The sequence below is a fragment of the Coenobita brevimanus genome, chromosome 15, assembly GCF_032717465.1.
Source record: "Coenobita brevimanus isolate Jiangsu-jjx chromosome 15, ASM3271746v2, whole genome shotgun sequence".
In the NCBI taxonomy this organism is placed as follows: Eukaryota; Metazoa; Arthropoda; class Malacostraca; order Decapoda; family Coenobitidae; genus Coenobita; species Coenobita brevimanus.
The window spans coordinates 20,002,754-20,018,254 of record NC_136968.1 but is presented as its reverse complement, the minus strand read 5'-3'; the positions used below and the strand labels follow the sequence as shown (position 1 = coordinate 20,018,254).

The 15,501-nt window shown below is 42.8% G+C and overlaps 1 protein-coding gene across 1 annotated transcript; it reads right to left on the bottom strand.

The window, feature by feature from the left end:
* Positions 1 to 5,248: 5,248 nt before the first annotated feature.
* Positions 5,249 to 7,954, bottom strand: LOC145390694 (uncharacterized). The gene has a single exon (XM_080265484.1). It carries the CDS (start codon positions 7,952 to 7,954, stop codon positions 5,249 to 5,251), a length of 2,706 nt encoding a protein of 901 aa, XP_080121610.1.
* Between the last annotated feature and the right edge of the window lie 7,547 nt (positions 7,955 to 15,501).

Below are 15,501 nucleotides of genomic sequence, written 5' to 3'. Positions count from 1 at the left end.
CAAAAATATTGCCAAAATCTCGGGCTTGGCCAACAGCATACTCTGGAGGGCGATTAGTATTCGGCTTGCGAATGATTTTCTTTCATTATTGTAGTGTCTCCTACTGTTTGTCTACCTTTATCTGGCCGAAATTTCCTTCCTGTTGTACTTTATTTCCTATAGCTCAGCGGCGGCGTAAGACAACAGGTCCCTACATGTTTTCCATTGCGTTTCTTCATAATTAGCATCGGATTATCCTTTTTACAACTAAACATTCAAGGGGAGACTTGACAATTTTAGGCCAAGGTAAAACAGACCGAGTGTTGTCCGATCTCCCATTCTTCATTCGCTCAATCCACGCTAGCCAATCCACGCTATACCTTTCATAAATTATGTCACGAGAAACAAAAATAATAATATCCACATTCATATTACCCAACGCGACCTGTAGGGGCTCCGTATTAGGCTACCATATTTATGAACGTTTATCCCCTGCAGCCTGAGGACACATTTATTACCTCCACCAACGAAGCTGGAGGAGGTTATGTATGCACCCCTGTTTGTCTGTTGGTTCACAAGATATACAAAAAAATGTTATTGAAGGATTTAAATGAAAATATGTGGGTCGTGGGCCAAGGAAGAGTTGATTAAATCTTGGTGGTGACCTGAGTTGTCTGTTACAGGCGCTGGCGGAGGTATGTGCTCTCTGAGTGTGCTTAACTTGGTACAACTGCTTTCACGCGATGCTATCAGCTTAGGAGGGTTATCTCGTCATAAAAAGAGGAATTAAAATTTTATCCTACCCATCTGCATCCAACGCTCTCTTCACACTGTCCATCCATCCTATTCGTGGTCTTCCTCTCAGCCTTACACCTCTCACATCAGATCTAGTTATCTTTTTCACCAATCGCTCATTATCCATTCTCTCCATATGCCCAAACCATCGCAACACCCTCTGCTCAACTCTACCAGCCATCTCCCGAACAACTCCAGTTCTCCTTCGCACTTCATCATTTCGCACCCGATCCATACGCGTCACTCCACACATACTCCTCAGACACCTCATCTCCATTACATTCAAACTTTTCCTCTCTGCTACACCCATATTCCATGTTTCAGCTCCTTATAACGCAGTTGGTACCACAACACCCTCATACAGCCTTCTCTTTACATCCATTCTAAGCGAACGACATTTAAACACTTTTTTCATTCCTCCCAGCACCTTTCCTACTTCATTTATTCTAAACTTCACTTCTGCATCTATTCTTCCATCCACAGCAACATGTGACCCTAGATATTTAAAACAATCTACCTCCTCAAGCAACTCACCATTCAAAACTATATTCATCACGCTACCATCTATCAACCTTGTACACTTCATCACTTTACTCTTATTCTCATTTACTTTCAATTTCCTACTTTCACACACCCTTCCAAACTCCTTTACCAACTGTCTCAATCTCTCCTCTGAATCAGTCACCAGTGCAGTATCATCTGCAAACAGCAGCTGCTTCAGATTCCACTCTCCACCATCAACATTCACCAGACTCAGACCTCCACCTAAAACTCTTGCATTCACCTCCCTTACAACACCATCCATGTAAATATTAAACAACCAAGGCGACATCACACATCCCTGTCGCAGCCCCACTCTCACGGGAAACCAATCACTCACAGCATTTCCCACTCTTACACTCGCTCTACTATTTACATAAAAACTTTTCACCCCTTTTAGTAACCTACCATCAAGTCCATACAACCTTAAAACAGTCCACAAAGCCTCCCTATCAATTCTATCATACGCTTTCTCTAAATCCATAAATGTCCAAAACACATCCTTGCCTTTCGCTAAATACTTTTCACACACTGGTCTCACAGCAAACACCTGATCCACGCATCCCCTCCCTCTCCTAAAGCCACACTGCTCATCACCAATCACTCCCTCTGTACCCTCTCTAACTCTCATAATTAACACTCTACCATACACCTTACCTACAACACTCAACAGACTTATACCCCTAGAGCTAGTACATTCATACACCCTTGCCTTTATACAAAGGGACCACACAAGCACTTGCCCAGTCAATTGGCACCATACCTTTCTCAAAGCACACATTCAACAATCTTACTAACCAGTCAACAATAGTCATTCCACCACCCTTCAGGCATTCAACAGCACACCCATCCATACCTGCAGCTTTCCCTGTTTTCATCTCCTTTACTGCCTTCTCCACTTCCTCCTTCGTGATCAAAGAATCATTTAACTCTCCCAACACATTTATTCCTTGCACCCTTCCATTCGCCACAATCTCAGCCACCCTTTCCTCCTCTACATTTAACAATCTTTCAAAATACTCTGCCCATCTCTTCCTTACTGCATCCATTTCAATTAACATCCTTCCATCCTCTGATTTTACTCGTTCTTCTTTCCCAGACTCTCCCTTTCGCACCCTTTTCACCTCCTTCCAAAACATTTTCTTATTCTGTTGAAAATTCTGTCAGCCGCCTACCCCACCTCTCATCTGCTGCCACTTTAGCATCACGCACAGCCCTTCTCGCTCTATTCCTCTTTTCCTTATACCTTTCATATGACATCTCATCCTTCCTCTGCAGCCACACTTCATATGCACGTCTCTTCTCAGCCACAGCCTTACTTACTTCCTTGCACCACCATTCACTTCCTTTTCTTACACCACCACCCACACGTCTCACACCACACACCTCTTCTGCATGCCCCACCACAGCACTCTTAAACAACTGCCATTCCTCCTCCACGCTGCCATTTTCCAGATCTTTCACTGCGTTCCACTCATCTTTCAATTTCTCCTGATACTCTATCTTTTTCTCTCTTTTATCCAACTCACTCACTTTCAAAACCTCCCTGCCACACCTAACCCTCCTAGCTCTCACCCATCTCTTACCTACTCTTAACTTTCCCTCCACCAGGTAGTGGTCAGACATACCTCCACCCTCCCCTCTCAGAACTCTCACATCCAACAATCTTCCTATTACATTCCTAGACACAGCCACATAGTCCATCAAAGCTCTATCAACAACCCTTCCACCCTCCTGTCTCACCCATGTATACTTATAAATATCTTTCTTCTCAAACAGAGTATTCCCAATCACCATCTCTCGCTCAACACACATCGCTATCATTTGTTCCCCATTTTCATTTCTTCCAGGCACACCATGCATACCAACTACGCCTTCAACTGCTACATTTCCCACTCTAGCATTCAGATCTCCCATCATTACCACATTCACATTCTGCAGACACTCATCAACATCATTCCAGAAAGACTCCCTTTCTTCTTCATCCCGTTCACTACCAGGCCCATATGCACTCACAAACACCCACAACTCACGTTCAAATTTCGCTTTCACCCACATCAGTCTCGATGACACCTCCTTCCATTCAATCACACATTGCTGTACTTCCGGACTCACTAACAAGGCCACACCTTCTCTTGCCCTTCCTCTATCAACACTGACAATCTTCCAAGCTGTCATAAAACTCTTAACCGAGCATTAATATGCTCCCCAGAAATATTATCAATAGAGTTTTATAAGGTTCTTTGAATCATTGCACACTAAATCCTTACTGACCAGGCAAACACAGGTATCATCAAACAAAGTAAAGTTTTCATATCTATATATTCAAAACAAATATTCACAATATTTACAAACCAATAAATTACTTTTCTTTAATGTCGGGTAACGTCAAACAAGCACTTCACCTCTGCCATTGTTAAAGGTACCTCAGACAATTAATAACCTCAAAGTTCGTTATTCTTATTACAAGTCAGTATACTTAAGCAGAAACAGAGTCTTAAATGCAGATTACAAGAATATCAAATAAATTTGTATATTAACGTTAAGTTAAAGTTAATAATGAAGGAATGATTGAGTCGGGAGTCACTGGAGCACGGCCCAGGCTCGGACCACCACACACCTTCCCGCCACCGACCGTAACCTTTCTGTTCCTCACTGACCGCAGCCATTAACTTACTAAATAAATTGAAATCATCACTGATTCACAGCACTGCAACAATTTCTCAAATAAATTCAATTGCACTCGATTCCAAAGTAGAATCACACGGAACGGTATACAGCTGCACTAGACACTCGTGGCGGTGGTGGTTAGTCCGAGCAAGGCCAGGGCTGCCAGGTGACTGCCGACTCTAAGCTGGTGAAATCCCTCCTCACCTCCTATTGGGAAAATGAACTTAACTTTAATACCGACTCGAGAACTAATGAAACATTGATGCATGAAAATGAATCTACATATCCAACAGTCACACGCTGGCTGTGACAAACCTCCCCCGTTAAGTAAGAAAATATATTTTCTTATCAATTTATAGTCATGATATATCTGTAATTACAGGTGTTGTACCAATTAATATTAACCCATACAAATTACAATTCCCCTTAAAGTAAATTATTTCAACATGAATGAATATCACCCGGAAAATTAATATGCAAAGTATATACCAACACCATTATTCTCTTAATCTACAAAGGTAGTCAGCTCCTACATTATCAGATCCTTTAATAAATCTTATGTTCATGACATATGGCTGCAATATCAGAGCCCATCTCATTAGTCTGCCATTTAAAGTCTTAGAAGTCTGTAAGTAGGAAAGGGGCTTGTGATCAGTCTCAAGAATGAATTGCCTACCATAAAGATATATTGAAAACTTCTGAACACCCCAGACTAACGCTAAACATTCCCTTTCTATGACGGCATAATTCCTCTCACGTGGCTGCAGCTTGCGACTGGCATACGCGACTGGCCACATCCGTCCATCCCGCTCCTGCAGTAGTATGGCTCCAAGACCACTGCCTGAGGCGTCGGTGCGTAACACAAACTCCTGCTGTAGGTTGGGGAGAACAAGAACAGGTTCTGTAGAAATATGTTTTTTTTAAGCGCCTGAAAGCATAGTCATGTTCTTCTCTCCACTCGAGCTTATTCGGTTGAGTCTTCTTGGTTAGCTCGGTCAAAGGAGATGCTATGGTTGCGTAGTGCGGGATGAATTTTCTGTAGTAGCCACTTAACCCCAAAAATGACCTCAGTCCTTTCTTAGTGGTGGGTACAGGCGCGATGACTATCTTCTCCACCTTATCAGCCATTGGCCACATGGTCTCTCCACTAGTTGTGTGTCCCAGATAATCTAATTTGTGCATACCAAGGGGGCACTTAGTAGGTCTTGCCGTTAACCCTGCCTTTTGAAGTCTATCCAGTACATTCCCAAGTATTTGCAGATGTTCAGTCCAGGTCAGACACAATTAGAATGTCATCCAAAAAGTGATGAACCCCAGAAACACCCTCAAATACTGAACGCATTAACTTGTTAAAAGTTGCTGGGGCATTAACTAATCCAAAGGCTAATACAGTGAACTGAAACAGACCCTTATCTGTGGGGAAGGCGGTATACTGTTTACTTCCCTCCTCTAAGGGTACCTGCCAATAACCACGACTGAGATCGATCTTGCTGAAAAAGTTATTACCACCAATACTTGCAAATATCTGATCTGGGTCAGTCATTGGTTCACTGTCAAACACAGTAAGGTTATTTAATTTCCTGAAGTCAAGGCAAATTCTGTTAGAGTTATCAGGTTTCTTAACAACAACCATGGGGGTGGAGTATGGGGAGTTAGATGGTTCAATTATCTTCATCTTTAACATATCATCTATTTCTTGTTTGACTTGAGCTCTTAATGCATAAGGTATCTTATAGGGTTTTGAACGGACTACTACTTCATTAGTCAAGTTGATCTGATGCTCAATGACTGACGTTCGGCCAGGTATATCAGACATTACGTCATCATATTTAAGTAATAAGTCATTTACTTCCTGCTGTTGATTTGAAGTCAGGTCCTGGCTGATGTGCACGTTCTTCCAAGTTTCCTTCCTATCCAGGCTCGGTGGTATCAGCTTGTGTAGGTCGGCATCCTCCTCACATTCCACTACAGCTGCAGAACACACCGCTGCACTGACCTTGGAATCATCAGGCCTAGAGACATACCTCTTCAACATGTTAGCATGAAATGTCTTTCTCTTGCCATTTATGGTAATTATGTAATCCATTCCACCCTTCAGTGCCACAACTTTGTAAGGTCCTCTCCACTGCAATAAGAGTTTGTTGTGGGCAGTTGGCAATAAGAGCAATACCGGATCTCCTACCTTAAATTTCTTATCTTTAGCTTTCTTGTCATAGTAGTACTTATATCTGGCTTGTGACTTCCTTAAGTTCTCATGAGCAAGCTGGCAAGTCTCTTCTAACTTCTCCCTCAATTCAAAAACATATTGATATGTGGTGCGAACTTCTCCCTCCTTTTCTCTATCCCACAGTTCCCTCAGAATACTGGTTGGTCCCCTGACTGTCCTTCCATATAACAGTTCAAAGGGTGAGAAACCAAGGGTTACCTGGGGCGCCTCACGGTACGCGAATAACACTGCCGGCAGGTACCTGTCCCAGGATGAGGGCTGTTCGGCACACATCTTCTTGAGCATACTCTTCACGGTCCCGTTGAATTTTTCCACCAAGCCGTTTCCCATTGCGTGGTATGGTGTCGTAGGAAGGTGCTTGATCGACAGTAGACGTTGAACCTCATCCATCATTCCTGAGGTGAACTGCGACCCTCTATCTGAAACCAGTTCTTCAGGCACTCCCACTCTGGAAAACATGGTCATTAGGGCCTCTGCTACTTGTTCAGTATCGATGTTGGGTAATGCTGTGGCTTCAGGATAACGGGTAGCATAGTCTACCAGTGTTAAAATATATTTGTTCCCGTTCTTACTCCTAGGCTGTATGGGTCCTATAATATCTACGGCCACACGCTTGAACGGTATATCAATAATGGGCACTTCTCCTAATGGTACTTTCCCAACCTTACCCTTAGGTATAGTCTTTTGGCATATATCACATGACTGACAGTGTCGACGAACATCTTCTCCCATTCCTGGCCAGGTAAAATCTTGCTGAAGTCTTCCTAAAGTCTTACTAGCCCCAAGATGTCCTCCAAACATGCATTCGTGTCCTACTTTCATTACTGCACTTCTTACTTTAGCGGGCAAGACTAGTTGTTTGAATTCTCGTTCATCACCATAATATATCTTATATAATAGTCCATTTTCTATAATTACCTTTGCCTTACCCTTCTTGTCTAACCACTTTCCGTCCTGGGCCTTCTCAAACCATCGCTTCAGGGTGACGTCCTCTTCCTGTGCCTTCTTCATGTCGGCTGGAGTCATCCGTAGCTGGTCTGTTAGGTCAAAACTTCGTAGTGTCTGTCGTGGTCGGGGGGTGTGCTTCGCTGCTGCCCTGGTCACCACAGCACTGACAACCTTTTCCTTAAAAGGATCATTATCAACGAGCGGTGTAGCATCTGCAATGTTGCCAATTATGAGGTCATATATAGGAGTCTCCATGCACACAGCGACAGCTCTACCAGAATAGTAAGGGGAGACTATGGTGATTTCAGCTAAGGGATACTTGCACACTTGGGAGTCTATCAGCTTAACTAAACAACGTTTCCCTGTTAAGCACTCCCGTGGTACTAAGCTTTTCCTCACTACCACTGTACTACAGCCTGTGTCTCGTAGTACCTCCACCTCCTTACCACACATAGTACTTCGTGTAGTTGGCATGGCTGCTAGTGCACTCACCACCTCTACAACATGTCCACAGCCCAATACTTCCGCATGCGCACATACATCCCTCTTTTTCTCTTTACTATCATTATATCTTGATTTGGTAGGGCAATCATAGGATTTATGGCCAACTTTGTTGCACTTATAACATTGCACCCCCTTACCAAAAGTTGTAGTGTAAGCAGACTTTCCTGCTCTTTTGAAGTCGCCGTCGTCCTTGGTTGCTTCCTGACCTTTGTGGGTGTGCTGGCTGTTGGTCCGGGCGTTCTGGTACAATCCTCCGTGGGCGGTGGCATATCTCTCTGCCGTCTCTCTCATGTCATCGAAAGAAAGAGGCATTTTCTCACGAATATACATTTGTAAAGGTTTACCACACATTTTCAGAAATTGCTCCGAGATAAATAAGTTCGTTACACTCTCATAAGTCTTTTCACAGTGCTCTGATAGTTCAATCCACCGGTTAAGGAAGTTACGCAGGCGAGTTAAGTACTGAGCCACATTTTCACCACGTTGTGGACGAGCTGAACGAAACTTCTGTCTAAAACCTTCCTCTGTACATTCAAACCGAAGCAGTAATGCCTTTTTAACCTTCTCATAATCCCCCCACCTCATCTTGACCTAAACGAGAGTACACTTCTAAGGCAATTCCTTTTAAGTATGAACCCATAAGGACCGCCCATGATTCTTTTGGCCAACCGGCAGTCTTCGCAAACAACTCAAACCGGCGCAGATAGGCATCTATATCGTAGTTTTCATCATCGAACACTGGTAACTGCGGACCTTTCGCTCGAACACCAGGTGGTGCTGTATTAACAATAGAGTCATGCCTATTCATTGCCTGTAGTCTAGCATACTCGAGCTGGAATTGTCTATCCTTTTCACGTTCACTGGCCTCTCGTTCACGTTCTTCACTTTCATGTTTACGTTCCCGCTCACGTTCGCGTTCCTGATGTTCACGTTCCCGTTTCTGCCATTCACGTTCGCGCTCCTCACGCTCCTGGATTTCTTTTGAGTGTGCAATTTCTCGTTCACGTGCTTCATGTTCACACTGTCGATCTTCACGTTCACGTTGTCGATCTTCACGTTCACATGCTTGTTCTTCACGTATAAACGCGTGTAGTTGATCACCCTCATAACCTAATTCACGACCTAAATCTAGTAATTCTTTTGTAGACATAGTAAATAACAAATACTAAATTAGAACAACCAAAATAATACCTGCGTAAGCCTGGTCCTGTCACGGTCGCCAAATTCTCATAAAACTCTTAACCGAGCATTAATATGCTCCCCAGAAATAATATCAATAGAGTTTTATAAGGTTCTTTGCATCATTGCACACTAAATCCTTACTGACCAGGCAAACACAGGTATCATCAAACAAAGTAAAGTTTTCATATCTATATATTCAAAACAAATATTCACAATATTTACAAACCAATAAATTACTTGTCTTTAATGTCGGGTAACGTCAAACAAGCACTTCACCTCTGCCATCGTTAAAGGTACCTCAGACAATTAATAACCTCAAAGTTCGTTATTCTTATTACAAGTCAGTATACTTAAGCAGAAACAGAGTCTTAAATGCAGATTACAAGAATATCAAATAAATTTGTATATTAACGTTAAGTTAAAGTTAATAATGAAGGAATGATTGAGTCGGGAGTCACTGGAGCACGGCCCAGGCTCGGACCACCACACTCCTTCCCGCCACCGACCGTAACCTTTCTGTTCCTCACTGACCGCAGCCATTAACTTACTAAATAAATTGAAATCATCACTGATTCACAGCACTGCAACAATTTCTCAAATAAATTCAATTGCACTCGATTCCAAAGTAGAATCACACGGAACGGTATACAGCTGCACTAGACACTCGTGGCGGTGGTGGTTAGTCCGAGCAAGGCCAGGGCTGCCAGGTGACTGCCGACTCTAAGCTGGTGAAATCCCTCCTCACCTCCTATTGGGAAAATGAACTTAAATTTAATACCGACTCGAGAACTAATGAAACATTGATGCATGAAAATGAATCTACATATCCAACAGTCACACGCTGGCTGTGACACATTCACACTTCCAAACATAGATTCCCCCTTCCCTTTCATCTTCGTTTCACTCAAAGCTAACACATCCAACTTTCTTCTCATAAACATTCTCCTAATCTCCTCCCTTTTAGCCTCAATCGTACTACATCCACGCACATTCATAGACCCAATCTTCAGGGTACGGGGATAACTCCATCCCCCATCCCTTTCTCTGGGCTGTCTCTTTTTAGGAACTAAAAAACAGAGGAGGGGGTCCCTAGTCCCCTCACCCCGCCCCTTTTAGTCGCCTTTTACAACACGCAGGGAATACGGTGGCAGTATTCTTCCTAACACAACCTGGCCGCAGAGTAGTAGTACCATCCCATAGTGCGGCCAGGTTGTGTTCCCCCCGCCACAGGGGAAGGAAGAGATGGGCAGAGTATTTTGAAAAATTGTTAAATGTAGAGGAAGAAAGGGTGGCTGAGATTGAGGCGGATGGAAGGGTGCAAGACATAAATGTGTTGGGAGAGTTGAATGATTCTCTGATCACGAAGGAGGAAGTGGAGAAGGCAGTAAAGGAGATGAAAACAGGGAAAGCTGCAGGTATGGATGGGTGTGCTGTGGAATGCCTGAAGGGTGGTGGAATGACTATTGTTGACTGGTTAGTAAGATTGTTGAATGTGTGCTTTGAGAAAGGTATGGTGCCAATTGACTGGGCAAGTGCTTGTGTGGTCCCGTTGTAAAAAGGAAAGGGTGATAAGTATGAATGTACTAGCTCTAGGGGTATAAGTCTGTTGAGTGTTGTAGGTAAGGTGTATGGTAGAGTGTTAATTATGAGAGTTAGAGAGGGTACAGAGGGAATGATTGGTGATGAGCAGTGTTGCTTTAGGAGAGGGAGGGGATGCGTTGATCAGGTGTTTGCTGTGAGACAAGTGTGTGAAAAGTATTTAGCGAAAGGCAAGGATGTGTTTTGGGCATTTATGGATTTAGAGAAAGCGTATGATAGAATTGATAGGGAGGCTTTGTGGACTGTTTTAAGATTGTATGGACTTGATGGTATGTTACTAAAAGGGGTGAAAAGTTTTTATGTAAATAGTAGAGCGTGTGTAAGAGTGGGAAATGCTGTGAGTGATTGGTTTCCCGTGAGAGTGGGGCTGCGACAGGGATGTGTGATGTCGCCTTGGTTGTTTAATATTTACATGGATGGTGTTGTAAGGGAGGTGAATGCAAGAGTTTTAGGTGAAGGTCTGAGTCTGGTGAATGTTGATGGTGGAGAGTGGAATTTGAAGCAGCTGCTGTTTGCAGATGATACTGCACTGGTGACTGATTCAGAGGAGAGATTGAGACAGTTGGTAGAGGAGTTTGGAAGGGTGTGTGAAAGGAGGAAATTGAAAATAAATGAGAATAAGAGTAAAGTGATGAACTGTACGAGGTTCATAGATGGTAGGGGGATGAATATAGTTTTGAATGGTGAGTTGCTTGAGGAGGTAGAGTGTTTTAAATATCTAGGGGTCACATGTTGCTGTGGATGGAAGAATAGATGCAGAAGTGAAGTTTAGAATAAATGAAGTAGGAAAGGTGCTGGGAGGAATGAAAAAAGTGTTTAAATGTCGTTCGCTTAGAATGGATGTAAAGAGAAGGCTGTATGAGGGTGTTTTGGTACTGACTGCGTTATATGGGGCTGAAACATGGAATATGGGTATAGCAGAGAGGAAAAGTTTGAATGTAATGGAGATGAGGTGTCTGGGGAGTATGTGTGGAGTGACGCGTATGGATCGAGTGCGAAATGATGAAGTGCGAAGGAGAACTAGAGTTGTTCGGGAGATGGCTGGTAGAGTTGAGCAGAGGGTGTTGCGATGGTATGGGCATATGGAGAGAATGGATAATGAGCAATTGGTGAAAAAGATAACTAGATCTGATGTGAGAGGTGGAAGGCTGAGAGGAAGACCACGAATAGGATGGATGAACAGTGTGAAGAGAGCGCTGGATGTGAGAGGGATGTCTATTGAGCAAGGAAGAGTGGCTGTGCATGACAGAAATAAATGGAGAGAAATTGTGAATGAATAAGTGATGACGCAGCCATAAGGGGATATTCTCCCGCATTTGGTCTGATCAGCTAGTCAGGTCAGGTGCGGGCAAGGGGATGGGTCTGTTATGATGTGGCAGGGGTATACCAGTTCTGCTGTCGGGCCCTGCTGCGGATGTCACTGATTTCATTGCGCAGTTGACCCTTGTGCGGTGTGGTGCGGTGAGGATCTGTCCGTTCTCTCTTTTGGGGCTAAGAAGCGAATGAATGTGTTTGAATGGATGAGTAAATGGAGAGTGTGTCGTCCTGTCTCGGCTACCTCCCTTTCCTTGGGGGAAGCGCCTAGGTATATAGATAGATCCTACCAATTCAGTTCACAGAGCAGAATAAACTAATCCGAAGTAATCAAAAACAATACTATATGGAAGAGACGTCCGAAGGTGAAAACAATGAGAGTAGGTGGCACGTGTGTAGTACTGTATGTGGGGTACATATGCAATATTGTAATCTCTTTCCTTAATCCCGAAACAAACTTTGCTATACATTATCTGCTTGTCAGGTTCATGTGGTCATACTTTTTTTAAAAACACGGAATTACACTGTGCAGCCTGCTCGCTAACACACACACACACACACACACACACACACACAGATAGATAGATAGATAGATAGATAGATAGATAGTTTATTGACCACAGCAATTACAGAGTTTGTTTTACAAAAATCATATAGTATACAAAATCATTTGAACAAAGTATAAAATAAGTAATTTTCTTACAAAAAAAACTGCAGTCCAATATAAGTATCATATTCTAAGATAATCATAAATATAAGTATCACTAGCATTCGGCTTCTTCTATTCTTATGTGTACACAATTATCCCTTCTTTATGCACATAAAATCATGATAATAGTCTTATACTCAATATGTTTGGCTATTCATATTCAGTACTTAAGTAATATACTCCTACATTATAATTATTACAAGTCATATTCAGATAAAATGTCATGAATTATTTTACATTCTACTTCGGGTGTAAAACGACCGGAAAACAAGTCATCAATCGTGGTAAAGTCATATTGTGTCCTAATGTGCTGTGTGAGTGTACAATGTTGTACTACATGAGACTCAGTTTGCACCTGACCACACTGGCACAACCGTTCAGCCAGAGGTAGTCTGCCTCGCCCCCTTCTGTCCCAACGACCTGTTTCACAGGCCAAACTATGACCACTGATTCGGAAGCGGGTGAACGATAATCTGTGTTTTTCACACACACACACACACACACACACACACACACACACACACACACACACACACACACACACACACACACACACACAGACACACACACACACACACACACACACACACACACACACACACACACACACACACACACACACACACACACACACACACACACACACACACACACACACACACACACACACACACACACACACACACACACACACACACACACACACACACACACACACACACAGATGTACGCCCGTACACATGTACACGCACGCTGTGCACCCGATGAAAAATGCATCTTTGGTCAGGAGCTGTATGATTTTGCCATGAATTTTCCAGTTGTTCGCACCATTTCCTAGGGCAAATGTTAATGAATGGACAGTATATGTCATAGGTTTTACGGAGTTCCTATTCTATGCTTTATCATGAAAACCCCAGATGTAGCCTACACATACATTCAAAATGAAATCTTCAAACTTTGCTGCCCAGTTTGAAACTGTGAAGAAAAAAAAAATATTGACTAAGTTTAAACATTAATATCGATACTCATTGCATTTCATTGTTTGCAACTACTACTACAACTGCTGTAGATACTTCCACTATTTCTGCCGCTACTACTACTAATATTACTACTGCTGCTGCTTCTGCTGCTGCTAGAGAATTTCATTAAGGTTAGAAGTGCGGCCCACTGTAGTGCACAAGGAGTTAATGAAGACTTGAGCCATCCCCTTCAGCTGGAGAAAAGTTTCTCGGCAACTGGATATGAGCGTCCACTACCAGACAGTGTAATGTACATTATACACCACTGTTCTGGAAAGGTTAAACAGTGTAGTGTAGGTGGGAAAGTACATTAGAAAAAATAACGTGCAAATGGCTATGTTTGTAAAAGGTAGCCAGATCCGAGGGCTTGTATGGTGTGTTAGTGATACTGTGTCCCAAGGCACTGGACATTTTGTCAGTAGTTCTTCCACTTCTGTACTTTCTCTTTAATCCTGTCTGACTCGATCTTTTGGGTCATAATGATGAAGATGATGTTGAAAACAATGTGATCATGATGATGATGATGGTAGTGATGACGATGAAAACAGTGTGATCATGATGATGGTGATGGTGGTGACGACGATGATAATGATGATTTCAGAACGAGATCGGGAGGAAGATGCCGATGAGGGAAGTAAGAGGATAGGTGAGAAGGGGGGGATAGAAAAATCAGAGGGAGTCCTAATATATGAAAAATATCAAGCGAGATGACAGCAAATGAAAATGATGATGAAAAAGCCGTGCCTCTTGATAAGCCCATTGGTATATACATCCTGTGTGTGTGTGTGTGTGTGTGTGTGTGTGTGTGAGAGAGAGAGAGAGAGAGAGAGAGAGAGAGAGAGAGAGAGAGAGAGAGAGAGAGAGAGAGAGTGATAATGAGTCATAATCCTGTTTCTAATACAAATACATGCCTCAGGATCTAATTCCCAAAGGAAGTTCATCTCGTGTGTGTGTGTGTGTGTGTGTGTGTGTGTGTGTGTGTGTGTGTGTGTGTGTGTGTGCGTGAGAGAGAGAGAGAGAGAGAGTGATAATGAGTCATAATTCTGTTTCTAATACAAATACATGCCTCAGGATCTAATTCCCAAAGGAAGTTCGTCTCGTGTGTGTGTGTGTGTGTGTGTGTGTGTGTGTGTGTGTGTGTGTGAGAGAGAGAGAGAGAGAGAGAGAGAGAGAGAGTGATAATGAGTCATAATACCGTTTCTAATACAAATACATGCCTCAGGATCTAATTCCCAAAGGAAGTTCATCTCGTGTGTGTGTGTGTGTGTGTGTGTGTGTGTGTGTGTGTGTGTGTGTGTGTGTGTGTGAGTGAGAGAGAGAGAGAGAGAGAGTGATAATGAGTCATAATTCTGTTTCTAATACAAATACATGCCTCAGGATCTAATTCCCAAAGGAAGTTCGTCTCGTGTGTGTGTGTGTGTGTGTGTGTGTGTGTGTGTGTGTGTGTGTGTGTGTGTGTGTGTGTGTGTGTGTGTCTTGGCCAAAATAAGTCAGCTTTCATATTAACTATCGAATTATATCTGGTAATTATCAAACATGGCTGTGACGAAATGTATATTTAAGGGATGCAATATTTACTTATTCCCTTCGGTCATAGGACGTACAGTGTGGGCAAAGGATAGCCCAGTATTGCAGTTTTTATTCTTCTTACGTTCCTCTGCTGGGTATGATCCCTAAACTGAGAGAACCTTGGTAAATATTTCAGCTGACAGAGGATTCTCTCTGATAAGATGAAGTAGGGAGGAAGGTGACGGATGTGTTCTGAGATAGATGCACTGGAATAGTAGAAGAAAGTTTGTTGGGTTTTTGTGTGTATTTCATTCTCGTTTCCCCCTAAATGAATTAATCCAGCTTTAAAATGGTCTCCAGTACCGTACTGAAGAGCCCATAACCCGTCCAGTGTGGAATATTTTAAATATTTTCCTAAGCTGAAGAAAATCGTTGAAACGGTAGTTATGACGGTTCATTTGAGCCTCTTCAAGACTCCCGGGGAGAGGACAGGTTTCAAACTAGTA